The sequence below is a fragment of the Leopardus geoffroyi genome, chromosome B1 (genome assembly GCF_018350155.1).
Source record: "Leopardus geoffroyi isolate Oge1 chromosome B1, O.geoffroyi_Oge1_pat1.0, whole genome shotgun sequence".
Taxonomy (NCBI): Eukaryota; Metazoa; Chordata; class Mammalia; order Carnivora; family Felidae; genus Leopardus; species Leopardus geoffroyi.
Genome location: NC_059327.1, coordinates 325,587 through 347,221, shown reverse-complemented (window position 1 = coordinate 347,221; position 21,635 = coordinate 325,587). Strand labels below are relative to the sequence as shown.

At 52.2% G+C, this 21,635-nt stretch overlaps 1 protein-coding gene across 1 annotated transcript in view; it reads left to right on the top strand.

Annotated features, from left to right (window-relative positions):
- The window catches only part of ERICH1 (glutamate rich 1), a 56,426-nt gene that overhangs the window by 11,240 nt on the left and 23,551 nt on the right, over positions 1-21,635 (top strand). Inside the window, exons 2-3 of the mRNA XM_045451078.1 lie at positions 9,855-10,001; positions 18,057-18,209. Coding sequence (XP_045307034.1) covers positions 9,855-10,001; positions 18,057-18,209 — 300 coding nt within the window. The remainder of the gene's footprint in view (positions 1-9,854; positions 10,002-18,056; positions 18,210-21,635) is intronic.

Genomic DNA, 21,635 nt, shown 5'->3' with positions numbered 1-21,635 from the left:
CCACGCGTGCCCGGCTCGGGGGCTGGAGAGGAGGCTAGAGAGGAGGCGCCTGGAGGAGGCCCAGTCCCCAAGTGGAGGTGGCTTTAGGGACACCCGTGGGGTAACGTTGGGCCAGTGGAGGGAGCGGGCACTCGCCAGTCTGCTTTTGCGCAAGGCAAGCGGTTAACCTACCTACTCGTGCCAGTGACCCGCGGCCAGTCTCACCTTGTGCGCTTTGGGCAGAATTCGAGATCTGAGCGAGGAAGAGCCACTCTTCGTCGAACTGGGGGCGATAAAAGTTCTGGAGTAAACGTGACGGGTTATCCTGGGTCCCCAGGATGTTGAAGCAAGTTTCTCAAGGCCCTTGCTGGGCCGCGCCCTGGTCCGCGGCGTGTCCTTCGGGCTCCCGCGTGGGGCAGGGCTCCGCCGTGCTCACTGGTGGCTGATCCAGTCAGTGATGTTGACACTCTGCAAGAATTAGAGACAAACTTTGGACTTTTCTTTAATGTGAAAGTTTGGGAGAAAATGAATATTCGGTGTACATCAATCCTTACACGGGAGAGCACGTGTCATGGTGTACGTTCTAAGTACGTCCCATTTGAGAGCAGTCTCTGGTTTTATTTTGAGTACTGTTTCCCTTTTAATGAGTATTTCAGAAAGCTTGCCAACTCTTGCTTAAATCTTAGCTAATCATTCTTACATTTATGATTCTATTATGAAACTCATTAAGAAAGTATCATTTATTAAATTAACATATTATACTGAACCTTTCTATCTTGTGAAGTGATATAGTGCTATTATCAATTTATTCCTTTATTCCTTGATTACAGACAGTGGTTAAATACCTTGCTTCATTATTGGGATAAAATTATATTGGGATAAAATGGAAAAATAAAACATTGAACATTGTTGAGAAAGCTATGGATAGGCTGGCAGGTACCAGGCAGGCATTTGAATGCAGTCTTTATGGCAAAGATAAAATTCAGAACATGAGATCCCAAGAAATACAGTAACCGTGAGAAATTTAAATTTAAAGCATCTGTTAAAACAAGATACTCAGGGGCGCCTGGGTGGCGCAGTCGGTTAAGCGTCCGACTTCAGCCAGGTCACGATCTCGCGGTCCGGGAGTTCGAGCCCCGCGTCAGGCTCTGGGCTGATGGCTCAGAGCCTGGAGCCTGTTTCCGATTCTGTGTCTCCCTCTCTCTCTGCCCCTCCCCCGTTCATGCTCTGTCTCTCTCCGTCCCAAAAATAAATAAACGTTGATAAAAAAAAAATTTAAAAAAAAAAAATAAAAAAAAAATTAAAAAAAATAAAAAAAAATAAAAAAAAATAAAAAAAAAAACAAGATACTCAGAAGTCATCCATTTCAGGATGGAAAGGGGGGATGGCTTCACCTGGCATTTGCTGAGATGGGAGATTTCTCCCTTCTCGCTGGAGCCGTGACTGGTGCGTGTGTGTCTGTCACTGGTGCACTCTGGACGGTTTTCCTGGCATCAGGCCAACGTGAGGACAGGGCACGGTCTCTCGGCCACGGCCACCGAGCTTCTGTTTTCAGTAGCAGTGTTTCTTGAGTATGATTTCAGGAAGCCTGGCAACCGTCAAGTTCTAGATGATCACTTTTCCACATGTAAGTGTGTTCACCAGAAACCTAGAGAGTGTCGTAAACCTATTCTATGTTTTCCTCTCAAGCGTTTTGAAGTTATGTGGATATTTGGGGTCCCTTCCATTTTTGTGTCGTTCCAGTGAGCATGTAGTCTCGTTGGCCGTGCTCCTTCCCAGTAATGTCCACCCTTTAAAAGACTGCTTTTGAACTAATTGCCTTCCTCATGTCCCAGACTAGCCCCACACACGTTTTGCTTGTCCCCTCAGAGTCCCGCTTTTCCAGGAGACCGTGGTTTGCAGGGATGAGAACATAGGTTCTGACAAATTTGCCTGCAGAATCACAAATGAGTGAACACTTCTCATCCGCACCAGACAGCTCTCCAGATGTATGGCGTATACTTAGGAGGACTAAATGCACAGCTGCTCCCCCACTTTAAATAAAGTAGACTGTGAACACAAATATTGAGGGGAACCTGTATTACTTGGTGATCCAAGTGAACTTTTTTAAGAGAAAGAAAAACATTCCTGATATTGATGGGGGGGGGTAACTTCCTCAGTGGTGTCAAAGGTCATGGGGTGCTTTTTCTATGCCACCTTTTATAATTCTCTTTTGCTTTTTTCAGAATGGAATATTCTAAAAGAAAATGTTCCTATTTCCTTTCCTTTTTTCGTAAGAGCTTTTTCAAATGGAGCACACAGCCGTTTTCCCCTATTGTGAGACTGCCTGGCTACGAAGTGCTGCAGAGTGCAGCCAGCTGTCCTGCAGGAGCTCACCTGGGGGCGAGGGGGGACTCACCTGCGGGGGCTCACGGGGGGGGGGGGGTCACCTGGAGGAGCTCACCTGCAGGGACTCACCTGCGGGAGCTCACCTGGGGGCTCACCTGGGGACTTACCTATGAAGGCTCACTTGTGGGAGCTCACCTGCGTGAGCTCACCTTCGGGGGCTCACCTAGGAGAGCTCACCTGCGGGGACTCATCTGTGAGGGCTCACCTGGAGGAACTCACCTGCAGGGACTTACCTGCGGGAGCTCACCCGGGGGCTCACCTGCAGGGGCTCACCCAGGGGACTCACCTGCAGGGGCCCACCTGTGGGAGCTCACCTGTGGGAGCTCACCTGGGGGGCTCACCTGCAGGAGCTCACCTGGGAGACTCACCTGCTGGAGTTCACCTGGGGGGCTTACCTGCAGGGGCTCATCTGGGGGACTCATCTGTGGGAGTTCACCTGGGGGGCTCACCTGCAGGGGCTCACCTAGGAGACTCATCTTCGGGGGCTCACCTGGGGGAGCTCACCTGGGAGGGCTTACCTGCTTGCCCTGCAGAAGCTTGCTGCACACCGCACGCATGGCATTCTCGGGCTTCTGCTCTAACATCACGGCAAATGGGAAAGCAATTCCTTGAAATGCTGCCGTTAACACCTTTGTTAAAAATGGAATATACTCTTCCCTTTTTATGCCCGAATGTGAGATTTAAACCCAGTAATTGCATTGAAGAAGAGTTAACATTTGTAGTGAGTAAACACACACACACACACAAGGTCAAAAGGTGCATTTCAGCAAACCAGAGATGAAAGACTTTTTACAAATGATGCTTTGCTATGTACCAGCATCCCGGAAGACATAATGATATGGTAAAACCTTGGTTTGCGAGCAAAGATCATTCTGGAAACATGCTTGTAATCCAAAGCACTTCTTCTACGTGAAAGTGAATTTCTCCAAAGAAATGATGGAAACTCAGATGATTCGTTCCACACAAAAACATTCATATAAAAATGATTACAATACTGTAATATAATACAAAATAATAAAAATAAACCAACTGACCTGCACTTATCTTTGAAAACCTTCATGGCCAGCGTGAGGAAGACCGGAGAGAGGAGGGTTACTATGTAGGATGACCTTCACTGTCACTGACAGAATGACTGCCATCTGTTGGCTCAACGGAATCTTTTTCTTTTCGTGCAGCTTTAACAAGGAACCTATCCAATGACACTTGCTTTTGCCTCCTTTTGAGGATTTCATGGAAACGTGACATTGCATTGACGATCATGCACAATCCTGCAGCAAGAGTGAGAGAGAGAAGAACCATCGGCTCAGTTGTGATCATGTGACGTTTGTTGTCACATACGGCTTGTATTGTAAGACCTCACTCATTTATCAAGTTAAAATTTATTGGAAATGTTTGCTCGCCTCGCGGAACACTCACAGAACAAGTCACTCGCAATCCAGGGTTTTGCTGTCCTTTCTTTCCTGCTCTGCTTTTAACATGACTCACTAAGTAGATTTGGCCAGTTGGAAGACATGCTTTGTTTACAGAATTAAGTCCATATTTGCAGGAAACCATGAAGCGGTTCGTCGAGTACATGTTTCATTCATAACTCCGTAGGCTCTGAGTAGCAGTGAGAGTTTAAGTGGCTGTACAACATGTTGTTAGGCCTGAAATAGCTGGCTACTTCTGTCTAAATAAACTACGAACTCTTTTAGCAACAGGAGAGTCCACGTGACCGCTTCCACGCACCGTGGCCACATTGTCCCCTAGAACTGCAGTGTTGCTCTGTGTGTGTGGTGGACCGAGGGCTTGTTTGTCTCAGCACAGCTGTGCGGACCTGAAGGTCAGGCACCCCACAGAGTCTCATTCCCGACTTTATCGTGTAGTCTCAACACTGAGATAGAGTGAGGCACGTGACTGAATCTTCCAGCAATATTAGTTGCCAGAAAGTAATTGTTATTTTGTTATACATTGCTCTTTAAAGCTGATTTTTTTTAAATTAAAGTGATATTTTTACAAAGACGTTATGCTTTAAGTTCTGGCAATTGAAAGCATCAGATGTGCATTTATTAGCAAAATGATTTCATTCTGAGATACCTGGATAGTTAGATTGGGTTCAGATTTATTAGTTAAAATTCTCATTGAAGACAAAACTCCCCCTTGACATTGAGACACCCATCATGATCTCTTAGATCATCTGTTCTTGTGCCTATTGATGGTACACTTTGTAAGTAACTCATGGATCATGAACAGTAGGACATAAAGCCAGCATTTCCAGTGTTCGGTATCCTCGTCAATCCCAACGACTGTCAGGAATTGTGTACCAAGTACTCATTCTCCTGTGACAGTGCTGTACCAAGGAGCGGGGGTAGGAAGGAGTCTCTCGAGCACCTCCAGCTTCTGGAGAGCCAGCGTGCCATGGTGCAGTAGCCAGATGCCAGCCTTGTCCTGAGAAGCACCTAGTCCCGCGGGAAAGGACGTTTTTGCTTATGAGGTTTTAACACCTGCTAGTGTAGGAGAGAGATCACGTTTGCCACTTGGGTTTACAAGATTCTTAACCCAGCTTAGCTTAGGGTGCTGAAAGGTTTTCTTTCTGTTCTGGCTGTTGGACCACTGGGTTGAATTTGTTTGTTTGTTTTTAGTGTTTATTTTTTGAGACAGAGAGAGACAGAACATGAGTGTGGGAGGGGCAGAGACAGAGGGAGACACAGAATCAGAAGCAGGCCTCAGTCTCTGAGCTGTCAGGACAGAGCCTGACACGGGGCTCAAACCCATGAACCGTGAGATCATGACCTGAGCTGAAGTTGGACCCCTAACCAACTGAGCCAACGAGGTGCCCCACTGGGCCCAGTTTTAAAGGCAAAGTTAGGGGAACCGTGTCTGTCATTTGCTAAAATGTAAACTGAACAGACCTTCTCGACCTTTGTGAATCGGCACATCTGAATCTGCACTGTTCTCCCTCCACCTCCACATGATCGCATGGGATTTAAAGCTGAAGTGCAGAACTTTTATATTTAAATTGTGTTTGTGTTTACATTTGTCTTCAAGCCTTGAGTACACGGCCTCTTTTCCTGCGATCTGAGGTTGTCTGGAGGCTTGTTCACAGCGGCTCAGGTCACTGACGATCACCCCAGGTTTCCAGCCGCCGGCATCCTGGACAGACGAGGTGCACTGCATGTGCCCCTGTCCCTCACAGGCACGCCCAGGCCCTGCCTCTGACACCGGCTGCTTGTACACGATGAGGCTGGAGCTGCTTGTGGTGTCTGGAAGTGGCCCTGGGCATACAACATGGGGTGGGAAAGGCGAGTTCAGTTCTGCGTCATTGAAATAACAAGTGCTGTGTGTAAACACCAGCGTGGGTGTGGAGGTTCGCCCTTTAGTGGCTGGTGGGAAGTGTGTGAGGGGGAGAGGCACCCCAGAGAGCCCTACTCGTGGGTGAGGTGGGAGGGCCACATGTGGTAGGTGCAGCCACATCTGTCACACAGCCATGCCTGTCTCAGTGCTGCCATGTCGGGGACGTTTCTGCCCATCTTGTGATGGGAAGTGTTGGGGCTCAGCTAGCCTTAACCCGGGGTCCTACCTAACAGTGGCAGAACAGAACATTCCTCTCTGCCCTTTAAGGAATCACACGGTGATGGAATTTCTAACTGATACATTGAGTACCACGGAACATTTTTTTTTTTAACGTGCAAAACAAGCTGCTTCTCCCCACAATCCAGTTTGGGTGCTGCTCCGAGACACCCTGCCTGTGAACGTGTTCTGCAGAAGGCTCTGGGAACACTTCCCCTCAGCAGATTGTACTGGAAACACGCTTTGTGCCAGGTCCTATGCCAGTGAAGATTTTGTAGAACATTCAACAAAAGTGCATGGGGAATCTTTTACTGCTAGGACCTGTGGCCTTAAATGGTTGTGTCACTAGCACGGACGGTTTTCCTTCCTCCCTGGGAGCCACCAGGCTGCACAGGCTCCCAGTGCCGGCCTGGTTTTAGTAGATTATCTGAGGAGCCATCAGGGTGGAGGGCACCCTTTCGTATTTTTAAACCCTAATTGTGTTTTTATAACTCGGCCAGGTCAGTGGGAGTCATTTCTAGTAGGGACACTGCCTGAGAGTGTGATGAGATTGGGAGGGTCTGTGACTTCAGGGTTCTGTCCCTGCCGAGGGCCACCCACTTCCAGTCCCCATGCGCCCAGCGATGGAGGGATCTGGAAGCTGGCCTGCCTGCCCCGAGCGCACTGACTCTGCCTCTGACTGCTGGCCACCCCAGAGCAGCTCTCTCCTTCATGCACCCGTTTCTACATTTACCAAGGTTAAAACAAACTTACTTTATTACGCTTTCCCTCACCTCTTCCAGGATGCCGTTTTGAGATTCAAGCCCGTTCTTTATCCACATTATATCCGGACAGAAATGCTTATTCATTATGACAGCTTTCTCCCCGGTTAAAGCAGAATGTCAACTAAAATAAACAAAGTGGAAAATCTCCCTGTACTTGCTGGAGCCAGGCTTGTCTTCCTAAGCGCAGCGGGGAGTGTGTGCGGATGCACTTCCCCAGGGAGTGTCCTGTGCTGTGGACCACCCCCCCACCCCGGGCCCTGCTCTGTCTGCCCGGCTCCACCCCTCGCCCCGAGCTATTCTGTGTGATCCTGTCTAGGGGGACACTTTGCATCCAGGACCTGGACCCCAAATTCGGAGACTGGTTCAGTCTGTACTTTACACAATTTCAAAGAGAGAGAACATTGCAGGGAAGAAAGACTACTTGTAAACCCAGTCATAAACACCTGAGTTCCTATGCTCCACTCTCCAGGCCTGCTGCCCTCTCTTCCCAGCCTGGCTCCTGTCCCCACACCTGTGGACATCCAGGCTGCTGGTCCTGTAGGGAGTGGGTCCTCTGATGGACCAAGCTGGGGGTCCCCTGATGGAGAGTGCTAGGGGCCCTTGGAAGATGGTGCTGGAGTGTCCTCTGATGGACGGTCCAGGGGGGTCCTCTGATGGACGGTCCTGGGGGGGTCCTCTGGTGGACGGTCCTGGGGGTGTCCTCTGATGGACGGTCCTGGGGGGGTCCTCTGATGGACGGTTCTGGGGGTCCTCTGATGGATAGTGCAGGGGGGTCCTCTGCTGGATGGTCCTGGGGGGTCCTCTGGTGCATGGTCCTGGGGGGATCCTCTGATGGACGGTTCTGGGGGTCCTCTGATGGACAGTGCAGGGAGGTCCTCTGATGGATGGTCCTGGGGGTCCTCTGATGACCTCTAATGACAGTGCAGGGGAGTCCTCTCATGGGCAGTCTGGGGGGGTCCTCTGATGGACAGTCCTGGGGGGGGGTTGTCTGATGGACAGTGCAGGGGTTCTTCTGCTGGAAAGTCCTGGGATTCTCTGATGGACATTCCTGAAGGCCCTCTGATGGATGGTCCTGGGGGTCCTCTAATGACATCTAATGACAGTGCAGGGGGGTCCTCTGATGGACAGTCTTGGGTATCCTCTGATAGACGGTCCTGGGGGAGTCATCTGATGGACAGTGCAGGGGGTTCCTCTGATGGACGGTTCTGGGGGTCCTCTGATGGATGGTCCTGGGGGGGTCATCTGATGGACAGTGCAGGGGGTTCCTCTGATGGATGGTCCTAGGGCATCCTCTGATGGATGGTCCTGGGGATTCTCTGATGGACAATCCTGGGTGGCCTCTGATGGACGGTCCTGGGGGAGTCATCTGATGGACAGTGCAGGGGGTTCCTCTGATAGACAGTCCTAGGGGCATCCTCTGATGGGTGGTCCTGGGGGGGGGGGTCCTCTGATGGATGGTCCTGGGAATCCTCTGGAGGACGGTCCTGGAGGTGTCCTCTGATGGGTGGTCCTAGGGATCCTCTGATGGACAGTGCAGGGGTTCCTCTGATGGGTGGCCTTGGGTGTCCTCTGATGGATGGTCCTGGGGTGGGGGGATCCTCTGATGGACGGTCCTGGGGATCCTCTGATGGACGGTCCTGGGGGTGTCCTCTGATGGACAGTCCTAGGTGTCCTCTGATGGATGGTCCTGGGTGTCCTCTGATGGACAGTCCTGGGAGAGTCATCTGATGGACAGTGCAGGGGTTCCTCTGATGGATGGTGCTGGGTGTCCTCTGATGGACAGTCCTGGGAGAGTCATCTGATGGACAGTGCAGGGGGTTCCTCTGATGGACAGTTCTGGGGGTCCTCTGATGGATAGTGCAGGGGGTTCCTCTGATGGATGGTCCTGGGGGGGTCCTCTGATGCATGGTCCTGGGGGGATCCTCTGATGGACTGTTCTGGGGGTCCTCTGATGGACAGTTCAGGGAAGTCCTCTGATGGATGGTCCTGGAGGGTCCTCTGATGCATCGTCCTGGGGGGATCCTCTGATGGACAGTTCTGGGCGTCCTCTGATGGACAGTGCAGGGAGGTCCTCTGATGGACGGTCCTGGGAGGGGGTCCTCTGATGGACGGTCCTGGGGGGACCCCCTGATGGATGGTTCTGGGGGTCCTCTGATGGACAGTCTTGGGGGGGATCGTCTGATGGACAGTATAGGGGTTTCCTCTGATGGACAGTCCTGGGGGATCCTCTGATGGATGGTCCTGGGGGAGTCGTCTGATGGACAGTGCAGGGGTTTCCTCTGTTGGACAGTCCTGGGGGGTCCTCTGATGGATGGTCCTGGGGATCCTCTGATGGACGGTCCTGGGGGTCCTCTGATGCATCGTCCTGGGGGGATCCTCTGATGGACAGTTCTGGGCGTCCTCTGATGGACAGTGCAGGGAGGTCCTCTGATGGACGGTCCTGGGGGGGGGTCCTCTGATGGACGGTCCTGGGGGGACCCTCTGATGGATGGTTCTGGGGGTCCTCTGATGGACAGTCTTGGGGGGGATCGTCTGATGGACAGTATAGGGGTTTCCTCTGATGGACAGTCCTGGGGGATCCTCTGATGGATGGTCCTGGGGGAGTCGTCTGATGGACAGTGCAGGGGTTTCCTCTGTTGGACAGTCCTGGGGGGTCCTCTGATGGACGGTCCTGGGGGGACCCCCTGATGGATGGTTCTGGGGGTCCTCTGATGGACAGTCTTGGGGGGGATCGTCTGATGGACAGTATAGGGGTTTCCTCTGATGGACAGTCCTGGGGGATCCTCTGATGGATGGTCCTGGTGATCGTCTGATGGATGGTCCTGGGGGAGTCGTCTGATGGACAGTGCAGGGGTTTCCTCTGTTGGACAGTCCTGGGGGGTCCTCTGATGGACGGTCCTGGGGGTCCTCTGATGGACGGTCCTGGGGATCCTCGGGGAACAATGCTGGGGGATCCTCTAGGGGATAGTACTGGGGGTCCTTGAGGGGACAGTGCTGGCAAGGCTTCAGGGGATGGTGCTGGGGGTCCTCGGGGGACAGTGCTAGGTTGTCCTCACGCACATTCCCTTTTCTCTCTGGTGGTAATGTCAGGCTTTGTCTTTATTTTAGGTAAAATCCATTTGCAATTTAAATGAACCCCCGTGAATAATTCTTTCTTCTCTTTTTCACTTGTAGTGTTCGTGGAGAAAGTTCTGAGGAGGCTTTTCCCTAGTGTTCCCTGTGGCCAAGAAAAGAGGGTACCCGTGGCTCCAGCTTCTGGAAACCCAGCCGAGAGGGTGGCCACTACGGACCTCAGGGGCAGGAGTGCCCCCACCTTGACAGGTGAGGGGCTTGCGGGGGGAGGGGAGAGGGGTCAGTGACCTGGCAGTTGTCATGTTTTGCCCTGGAGCAGGCAGCTCTGGCCTGGCTGTCAGGGGTGGTGACCCTGCACGTCCTGTATCTGGCAGCGCAAGGTCACTGTGCCCACACTGTGGACTTCAGCGTGCTCAGTGCGGAGAGAAGCCGGTGCTGGCACCTCCGTTAAAGACCAGCTTGAGTTCACTGTGCTGGGCAGAGACTGTCCTCGTCCCGGTGCAGGTACAGAAGCAGTGTGAAGAGCTGTGGCCGGGGCGCGGGGAGGACCCCTTGTGAGAGCCAGGGAGCACGGGGCAGTGGCTGGGGCGCGGGGAGGACCCCTGGCCATTTCCATGTCGTTGTCCACACCCAGGAGAAGTGAAAACACGTGTTGCACAAACGTTTTCACGTGGGTGTTCGCAGCAGCAACGTGTCCTTACCGTTGTCCGTGCCACCGTCCACACTGTTGTCCTCGCCATCGTCCACGCCCTTTTCCACGCCATTGCCCACACCACTGCCTGCACCGTTGTCCACACTGCTGTCCGCGACACTATCCAGCTCCTGCGCCAAGCAAGTGCCCAGGGTCCTGCAGGCTTAGTTTGCTCAGCTGCTGGTCCCCCATTTGCAAAAGGAGGACCTACCAGGCATAGACACCACCACGGTGTGCCCACCAAAGGGATGGTTGGGAATACTGGTCTCACAGAAAGAAAGCGAATTATTCTAAGGACACACAACACATCTCTTTCCAAGTCACGTATTTGACATTCCTTTGCTTTCAGCAAAATTGAAGGAAATAGTTGAGTTATCAGCCGATCGTTAAAAATAGCTTTGTGAAGGGGCGCCTGGGTGGCGCAGTCGGTTAGGCGTCCGACTTCAGCCAGGTCACGATCTCACGGTCCGTGAGTTCGAGCCCCGCATCGGGCTCTGGGCTGATGGCTCAGAGCCTGGAGCCTGTTTCCGATTCTGTGTCTCCCTCTCTCTCTGCCCCTCCCCCGTTCGTGCTCTGTCTCTCTCTGTCCCAAAAATGAATAAACGTTGAAAAAAAAAAAAATAGCTTTGTGAAGGGACGCCTGGGTGGCTCAGTTGGTTAAGTGGCTGACTTCAGCTCAGGTCACGATCTCATGGTTCGTGAGTTCAAGCCTCGCATCAAGCCCTGTGCTGACAGCTTGGAGCCTGGAACCTGCTTTGGATTCTGTGTCTCCCTCTCTCTCTGTTCCTCCCCCACTCACACTTGGTCTCTCTCTCAAAAATAAATAAAGATTAAAAAAAATAGTTTTGTGAAGGGGCGTCTGGGTGGCTCAGTTAAGCATCCAACTCTTAGTTTCGGCTCAGGTCATGATCTCACAGTTTGTGGGTTCAAGTCTGCTTGGCATTCTCTCTCTCTCTCTCTCTCTCTCTCTCTCTCTCTGCCCCTCCCCTGCTCACGCACTCTCTCTCTCTCTCTCAAAATAAATAAACTTTAAAAATCTTTAATAAAGAGTAATAATTTTGTTTGATGATGGATTTCTCTGTGATTTTTGGCATATTATTTACAAAGAATTCAATGAATCAAGTAGTATTGCTATTTTAAAAAGCCACATGCTGTCTTCTACCTATTTTTGTGTTCAGAGTTTCTGAGCAGTTACCTCTGTAAAATGAAAACGGTAGTGTTCCTGTAGGGCCCTGTCTCGTAGCAGTGACACATGTGCTTCCATACTCCTTCCCTCTCAGCAGAGAATCTTGGCCCAAGGGACTTGCTCTGTAGTGGGTAATGATTAAAAGCAGTAATTGTTACTTTGATCAATTGCCTTTTACTAATTCTAATAATGTAGAAAAAATTATGTTTACCATCATAGACATTTTTTAAAGAAGACGGTTTATTTGAGAAGCATGATGCGATAAAGTTATTATATTAGGGCAAACCTGTGGGGGAGTTGGAGTTCCAGAGGACAGAAGGGTGAATGAGCCAAGAGCTTGATCACGTACCTTATTTAAGTGGCTGTGGTGCATTGGATCCCCCTTAGACACAGCACAAGTAAGTCTTCCATATGGTGACTCTCAAGCTCTATAACTTGTATGTACAGAGGCACCAGTTTTAGAACTTGTTTTTAGGGAATACGTGTGCCAGAGCAATGCCCACCTCCATGCTGACAGGCGGGCTAGCAGGTGGCTGGGCGTCAGTCAGGTAGGTTCGTGCTGTTGAATCTGGGCTTTTTGTGGGTCCGTGAAAATCACTATGTGGAGACACATCTATGAATGCCGGGAGATGTCATGAAAATAGACAAGGCTCTTTGGTAAAAACTGCAGTTTTCCATTAAGATGTGAATATTTTCTTATAAAATCTTGATGATACGACAGATGTCTCGGAACCCCTGCTACCCAGGTCTTTTACTTCTTAACCTTTGCCACTTCCCTGAAAGCCTGCTGTTGTATAAAAAAAAATGTAACAAATGGAGCTCAAGGGCCTTATACCCAGTGAGTAAGTCAGGCAGAGAAAGACAGGCACAGCATGATCTCACGTTTCCGTGGACGCTGAAAACCTCAAACAGAGAGAATGGACAGAGGTTGCTGGGGGCTGGGCTGGGGGATGGGGAGATTATGGTCACGGGAACCGACCTACAGTTATAAGGGGGATAAGTTCTGGGGGCTAATGTACAGCGTGAGGACTACAGTTAGCGATTCTGTACTGTGTACCCAACAGTTCCTGAGAATAGATGTCGTACTTATGTGAGGGGAGTAGCCATCACCTTGCAGTGTTTAAGTTGTCACATCAGTACATGGTACACCCTGAGGTTTCACAGCATAAGTGAAGTCTTCGAACACCCTCCAGCCACGTCTCCCTCTCGTCTCCCTAGAATTTGGAAGCCCTGGTTCCCATGTAGTTTCATGCTTGCTGATACAGTGTGTATACTTTAGTATATATATGTGTGATTCCTAGGGGGCTTGTGAAACTTTGTATTAATGATGACGATTGCTGTCTATGTAGCCACTGTCCTGTGCTGTTGTGTGACTGTATCGGGATGTACCCCCCACCTCTGGTGTCTAGCAGTCTGAGTTTTCGGAGCCTCGTGTGGTTTCCTCCACAGCTCTCCTTCGAGTTTCTGAGCTTCTTGGGTCTCTGGAGTTGTGATTTTCATCACGTGGGGAATGTTCCCTAACTGTTTCTTGGAGGGCTTCAAGTTCACATACGAGGCCACCTGACATTGCCCCACAGCCTACAGATGCCCTGTTGGTCCCATGCCTTGTCCTTTTCTGTGGGTTTTGTTGGACTTCCATGGGGCTAAGATGTTCTTACATCTCGGCCGGCTGGGTGTGCATGGCCAGGCGGCAAGGCAGAAGTCCACGTGGCCACGGAAGCTGCCGTCTGTCATCCAGTGGTGCCCCATGGAGGTCAGAAGGGGCCACCTCTCCTGTGCTCCTGCCCACCCTCCCAGCTCTGTCTGGCCCTTCCCTGAGGTTTCTCTGCCCAGTGCCAGGCTGTGAGCCCCAGCACCTGCCTGGCAGCTCCTCACAGGGGCACCCACATCACGCTCAGCAGAACACGCAGGGGTCTCCCCCTAGAGCCCTGGGCTCGCTCGATGCAGCCCGCTTCTCCCGAGGACGCTGCCCGTGGCCTGCAGGCGTCGGGCCTCCCTGGACCCCAGCTGCCAGGCCCCACCCCCAATCCTCGAGCTCACTCCGCCCCAGGCCAGCATGGCCACAGTCTCATGGCTGGTTCCCTTCCTCAGAGATCAGCATCTGGAACTTGTTTCATCAGGTTGGCCTGTCTTTGTGGTTGTTCTGGGCAGGATGGTGCACGCTTCCCACCACCCCGTCTTGACTGGAGAAGCACATCGTACGTTCTTCTGGCTTTTCTAGAAGTAAGGATACGCTGAGTCACCATCGACCTCTGCTTTGCACACGGGCGTTTCCCAAGCACGTGTCCCCAGAGAAGTAGCTTCAGGTTTATTGTTCATTTTGCCAACTTGCCTATCAGACGCGCACCACTCAAGTGACCTGCTAGTTCCTGTTTCCCCGGGTCCTACTCAACAGTTATTCCTGTTGGCTCAAGCTGACCCTTGAACGAGCCAGGGGTAGGGATGCCACCCTCCGGGCAGTTGGGACTCCCAGAAATTTACCTACTGTTGACCAGAAGTCTTACCAATAACACAGTCAACTAACACATGTCTGTCTATGTATTATATACTGTATTCTTACTACAGAGTCAGCTAGAGACAAGGAAACGTCATTAAGAAAATTATAAGGAAGAGAAAATCTATTCATGTTCTGTACTGTACGTATCAAAATAAATCTCCATATCAGTGGACCCCAGCAGCTCAAACCCATGGTGTTCACGTGGAGGGAGCCTGCACCTCATTCTACTGATGGTTAGTGAGGTAAAGAGCTCGGCGGCTTGCGCAGGTGCGTAAACCATACTGTTTGCCCGTTTTCCTCTTGGGTTTTTTTTGGAGTTTATCTTACAGATTTCATTTCTTTTTGTATTCCAAATCCCAATTCTTGGCCAACTGTACACCTTCTCTCTGTGGATTCTCTTAATTTTTGAAAACAACAATGTGTTCTATTGTTTAGAAGTTCATAGAATGTGGTTTCTCAGTCTTTAAGTCTGTGGTTTGTGCTGTTTGTGTCTGGCTTAAGAAGTCTTCCTTGTGGCGCCTGGGTGGCTCAGTCGGTCAAGCGTCCAACTCTTGATTTCAGCTCAGGTCATGATCCCAGGGTCGTGAGATGAAGCCCTATGTCGGGCTCCGTGCTGGGCGTGGACCCTGCTTGGGACTCTCTCTCCCTCTCGTATGCTCATACAGCATTATGTCCGTGGCAGACACTGCCCCGTCCCTCCCCATCCCTATAAATGTCGAAGCCCAGAGCTCGTCTCCCTTCTCTGCTCTGTGTAGGTACCAGCCATCAGCCCATCCTGAATCTGACCCCTTCCCAAAGGAAATCATTTGCTTGACTGATGTACTTCCCTTACCTCTTAGGAGGAAAGCCTGCCTGAGTTGCATGGGCACAAGTATTGGTGGCCCCGAGACTTCCAGAAAGGGTAAAAGAACTCTATTTGAGGTGCAGGAGGAGGGGCCAGTGATACCAAGATGGCAAAGATTGTGCAGAAAATGATCTGACCCCTCACCCAGCCTCAAAACTCCATTAAAATAGCTCAACTATTGTCCACATGAAACCTGCAACAGATGTTTACAGCAGCTTTGTTCATAGTTTCCAAAATGTGGAAGCAGCCACGACTCCCTGCAGTGGGTAACGGGTACACTGAGGTCAGTTCAGACCCTCCAGCGGGTGGCAGGTTTGCTGAGGTCTGTTCACACCCTGGAGTATTTCATGGCCTTCAAGCCGTGAAAAGATACAGAGGAGCCTTAAATGCAGATCTAAGTGAAAGAAGGCTGTCTGAGAAATCTACAAACTGCATGATTCCAACTACATGACATTCTGGAAAAGGCAAACCAGGTAGACAGGGAAAACGTGAGTGGTTGCCAGAGGCTGGGGGCGGGGGATGGCCGGGCGGAGCACAGAGGGTTTTTAGGGCAGTGACGTGAGTACAGGGAATCCTGCATTGTCCAGACCCACAGAATGCACAACACCAGGAGTGACCCTCACGTGGACTGTGGACCCTGGGTGATGACAGTGTGTCCATGTCAGATCTCTGACTGTAACAGACGTGCCCTCTGATGGGGGTGGGGGGGTGCCCATACTGTTGGGGGGGCAGTGTGTGTGTGCAGAGGGGTATACGGGAAATCTCTGTACCTTTCTCAATTTAGCTCTGAACCTAAAACCTCTAAAAATGTGAAGTCTTAAGTATTTTCTTAATTACTCAGCTCTCGAGGTGCTTGGGGGTGAGTGGACAATTTGTAGAAAAGGAGGATGCTGAATTTTGCGTCTGGAATGAGGGACAAAGGAGAGGTGGGAGCCGGGCCCAGGACTGGGGCCAGAGCAGGGAAGACAAGGTGTCCCCTCCAGGACTCGTGGGGGCTCTAGGAGGGCTCTGGGCCGACAGTACCGTGTGGTCGGGGGTCAGAGCCAAGTTTCGATCATTCTACCAGAGACAGGAAGGCGGAGCTTACAGCCTGTTACTCGTGTGGGGGCTGAGAGTCTGAAGTCTGAACACCTAATGGCCACACCTGCTGTGTGTGTACTGGAAGGAAGGAACTAAACCAGTTTTTGATGGTGGCACGTGGTGTGAGGACACCGTGACAAACGTCCCTCCTTCGGCCAGTGACGGCATTTACTTGAACGTTTCAAGCCCGGCTGTGCTGCTGGCTCTGTTCTGAGATGCTGGGTCGGACACCCGGAACCGGCTCGCACGACCGCGACCACCTTTAGGAAATACAGGGGTCAAGTGTGCAAGCTTCTGAAAGCGCGTCTCCGTTACGGACAGGCCGAGGGGCCAGGGGACCCTGTAGGGACGCCTGTACATCTGAGCTCCTGTCCCGAACGCATCTTCCTCCTCACGAAGTCTGTGCTGCTCCTCAGGCACAAGACAGAGTCATGGCCCCGGGCCTCTCCTCCGGCCGGCTGCCCCTGTGTCCTGTGCTCGTTTCCCTCGTGGCTCTCTGTGTGGCCATGAGCACCGCGTTACTGGCTCCCTCCCGGGCAGAGATGAGGCTGCCGTGTATCACACTGTCCAGTGCCCCACGGGAGGGGCTCAGTGACCTCAATGTGAGCCACTCCAGGTCTGAGTAAGGAGCTAAAAGGACAGGATGACCAGGCACGTGTTGGCGACCACCCCAGAATGCGCTCCACTTGAGTCACGCGGGTCCCCGGAACTCCCCCCAACTGCACCACTGCCCCCACACTCTCTGCTCACACTCCGAGTTTATTCAGAGTTTGTACCTGTGCGTGGTCCAGTGACCGAAATGACAGTGCAGCACGGGGACCAGGGTCCGTAGTGTCATACTGCCGTGTGCTGACAGATGGTGACCATGCCTCTGGCAAGAGCAGGGCACTGTGGGTACAGCGGTCGAGTCTGTGTGTGGTACGCGTGAACGGATACAACGCGCTCTGTCAGCTGTACACGAATCAACTGTGGCCAATGCCACCCGATGTCGGAAAGAGCATGGGAAGAGGCGGGGTGGTGGGGATGCCGTTCTGGACCACGTGTATCAAGAGCCAGCAAAAAAGGTGCTCATTCTTCAGACCAGCAGTTCATCTCCAGGACTTTGTCTGAAGGAACTCCGTGGTCAAGTGTGCAAAGTTTGTGCAACAAGGACGGTCGTAGAAGCTGTCTGTGATAATGAAAATTTAGAGTCAATCTCCATGTGCAAAATCTAGGACAATGGTTGAATTATAATTAAATTATAATTTGCCAAAACGTGGCATATTATGTAGCCGTTAAAAGATCGTGTAGATGTAAATATATCTTAATATATTTCCTCATCATGTTCTCTTAACTTCTGAATGATATGATACACGTAATATACAAATGTGTGATTATCAACGTTTATTGATTTTTGGGACAGAGAGAGACAGAGCATGAATGGGGGAGGGGCAGAGAGAGAGGGAGACACAGAATCGGAAACAGGCTCCAGGCTCTGAGCCATCAGCCCAGAGCCTGACGCGGGGCTCGAACTCACGGACTGCGAGATCGTGACCTGGCTGAAGTCGGACGCTTAACCGACTGCGCCACCCAGGCGCCCCCAAATGTGTGATTATCAAATGCATGTGGCAAGATCCCATTAAGGTGTGTGTGTACACAGCGTATGTGGGTTGTTTGCAAACCTGGAGAAATCCCAGATTGTGCACCAAAACATCAAGAGATTCATGTTGTAACAGTGGAAGGTATGCTATGAGGAATACTGTTTTTTCTGCTTAGTTATACTTTTACATCATTATAAAACACAGAGGTTAGTTAATCACGGATCCTTCCTTTTTCCTGGCTGGATCTTGGGCTCTCCTGCTGCTCTGGCCAAGTGCTTGGTGTCCTGAGATCAGTGCTGACAGCAGTGGCTGGGCTTTGTGACCTGTTGGGTTTCATGTCTCCAGTGGATGTGGTTGGGGAAGGGCCAGGGCCAGTGAGGGTCTCATCACAGTATGCCATGTTCACAGCCCCCTTGTCTCCTGCAGGTGGAGACTCCAAGGTCCCTCCTCGAAGGCGGCTCTACACGGCGAGTTTGCCTCCTGAGGGGTACGTCCCAGCCCCCCCAGAGCCGCAGGCCAGCCCGGCCTCCGAGGACAGCTCGGGCAGCGATGACGTGGGAAAAGGATGCCCCCTCTCAGGTGAGGCGTGATTCTGCAGCTTAACTTCACCCAAATTTACCGCGACAGGGCCGGGGGAGCAGGTCACTGGACGGCTACCCAGTGGGCTGGTTTGTGTCCTGCAGTCATTAAAAGTGACGTCACAAAATTCATAGCGGCAGGAAAACAGACTTGAGGCAGGAGGAGATTTACCTGGGACCCGACTGTGGCCGTAATCACTCGTGCTGCTATTAAGTGCGTCACACGTTAATGGTAGTTGTTGTGGTTTAAGTAGAAGTTTTTTCTTGATTTTCCCTTTTATTCGGCATTTCTGAGATTGTATATCAATTTTGTAATGATGGAAATAACTTGCTTTGCCTCACTTTTGTGAAAGAATTGAACGTCTGTCTTGCTTTTGTGGTCGAAGGTCGCGTGAACAAAAGACATACCTGCTTTGGTGGATGTGCCGATGTTACGTTAAATCCGCAAATGAGAGGTTTCACCCAGACGAGTTTCAACAAGTATAAACTCAGAAACTCCACCCTACAAATGTCAAGAGAATGTGGTTTCCTTGTACATTGATCTTTCCGAGTCTCTAATTAAAGGACCAGAAACCATAAAACCAAAAATGGGGTAGGTGAGGGTTTCATCTTTTCAAACCCTGTCGAAAATCTTTGGAATGTGATTAGTAGATAAAGGGATTGTTTCATTAGGAAATTTAACTGTGTTCTTATGAGGATGAATTACTTTGGGGAGCACACTTCACCGCGTGCTCAGTCTGTTCAGTAAAAACCACGTGTCCCGTGCTGCTGTGCTCAGTCAGTTCTGGTTCACCCACAGACGCACACAGTCGGCCCTGCCGAGGAGGCCAGCACGGGCGGGGCCACGTGAGGGACCCCAGTGCCAGAGGCTTGAGTCTGTCCTGTGACCGGTAGGCTCCGAGCTGTAGGGCTGCCCTCCTAGGAAGTCGAGGTGTTTGCACGAGGTGGACGGAAGCCGGCCAGCTGGCCCTGTGGTGCTGCCCTGACAGCTGTGCACTCATGAGAGCAAAAGAGAAAAGACCAGGGGACCTGAGGACCTGGGATGCATTCCTTTTAAGCTCCATGGTCACCTCATAGTTCAATGCAAATTGTAGACCGTTGACTGAAGCGTTATCACAGGGCGTGTCTCTGTGAGGTGTTTGTCAGGAAAATTTGTTCGTTTGTCTCTCCCTCTGTTACCTGTTGTGGGCGTGGCCATTGTGGAGAGAACCTTCCGTGGGTCTTCCTTTCCCCGGGAAGGGAGTGATGATGTGGGGGATGGTACTTGGCCCATCACCCACCAAGGAGAGAGTGGACAGGTCTGTACCCGAGATCAGTTCTGTCCACGTTGCTCTGTCCACTGAGACTCACCCTCACCTTCCGTCTGGGCTCCCATCGACTTGGGCCCTGATGCCGTGTGGCCGGCCGTCTGCCACTCGGGTCTGCCACTCGGGTCTGCCACCCACCTCCACGGGGACCACGGCTTGGCTTTAAGAGGCGGCTCTTTCTAGAGGCCCTGTGAGTCCAGGGTCCTATGTCCGCTTTTCCAGAAGAGCTTTGAATACAGATCCAGCCCTGGGAAGTCCTTATCTTTCACTTTGAACACTTGTAACTGACGTCTAAATGTTTCCAACTACTTCGTTTACTGTTCATCAAATATTTTCTCCCTGTTCCTTGTCAGCCCAGGAAGCAGGGTGTTGGAGGTGGTAAAGTTGGAGAAGGCCTCCCACCAGTGGTCTCTGAAATGAAAGGCCACGCTGTGCTGTGCGCTGGGCGTGTGGGCTGAGGTCTCGCCGAGGCCTGGGGCCCACGCCGCTGCACAGCCACACCTAGCTCCCTGTGGGGCCAGAGGACGCGCCAGGCAGAGGTGTGCAAACCTGGAAGCTGGGAGGAACCCTGAATCTTTTCATTTGCGATTTTAAGCGAAGAGAACATGAGAACTGAGATCGGAAAAAGAAGAAAAAGTGAAATCGTTACTGTTTTTCAAAGAACCACTTTAGACCATTGACTTCCATTGTGAATGCCCAGGACCAGTAAGTCAATGACATAGTGACTTAGAGAAAACTTAAGGAGAAAAGGGGTGACCCTGTCTTGCCTTTGTGCCCACTTGTGGCCGCTGGGCCTGCTGCTGCCTGCATGCTCTGGGCACCCTCACCAGGACTCCTGCAGGACAGAGCTTCGGCCCAGAGCACACGGGAACCGAGGCACGTCCGGGCGTGGTACCGGAGCCAGAGTCCCCAGGCCGCCTGGGGAGCTGGCGGGAAGCCCTGGTCCTGGTCGCCCCACACCGCCCTTGGGAGCACTCGTCAGGGTCACCCCCCACTGGCTCCATTGCAGGTGTCCCCTGCCCCCGGAGTAAATCTGACTCGGGGCTTGTGAAGTGTTGTCATTAGATCTGTTCCAGGCACACGTGTTTGCTGTGGAGACAAGAATGTGCTCTGGTCAACCCAAGTATCAACTGTGTGCTCCTTGCTCTCTGTGCGGCCTTTTTCTGTCCTGTAGGTAGTGTCTGAGTGTAACAAATACAGACTTGGAATTCTTTTAGGCTTAATATTGGTTAGGAATGGGCGGGTGGGTGGGAGCTGTCGGGAGAGGAGGTAGTGTAATCAGACTAAATGCGTACCGTCGGCCTGTAGGATCCCCTTGCATGTGAGTCACTTCAGTACCTTCTACAGCTTTAGATAAAAAGAAATCCGTGCTCCCTGTGTTCCTTACTGCCTTAGACACCCCAGCTCTTCCCGTCTTGCTCACACAGCGTTGCATGTTGTTCTCAAGAAGCTGGTAAACGTGTCCATTACCCCTGGAGCGGCCCGCCGTGTCCCGTTACCCCTGGAGCGGCCCGCCGTGCCCCGTTACCCCTGGAGCATCCCGCCATGCCCCGTTATCCCTGGAGCAGCCCGCCGTGCCCCGTTACCCCTGGAGCATCCTGCCGTGCCCCGTTACCCCTGGAGCGTCCCACCGTGCCCCGTTATCCCTGGAGCATCCCGCCGTGCCCCGTTATCCCTGGAGCAGCCCGCCGTGCCCCGTTACCCCTGGAGCGGCCCGCCGTGCCCCGTTACCCCTGGAGCATCCCGCCATGCCCCGTTATCCCTGGAGCAGCCCGCCGTGCCCCGTTACCCCTGGAGCATCCTGCCGTGCCCCGTTACCCCTGGAGCGTCCCGCCATGCCCCGTTATCCCTGGAGCAGCCCGCCGTGCCCCGTTACCCCTGGAGCATCCCGCCATGCCCCGTTATCCCTGGAGCAGCCCGCCGTGCCCCGTTATCCCTGGAGCAGCCCGCCGTGCCCCGTTACCCCTGGAGCAGCCCGCCATGCCCCGTTACCCCTGGAGCATCCCGCCGTGCCCCGTTACCCCTGGAGCGTCCCACCATGCCCCGTTATCCCTGGAGCAGCCCACCGTGCCCCATTACCCCTGGAGCATCCCGCCGTGCCCCGTTACCCCTGGAGCGGC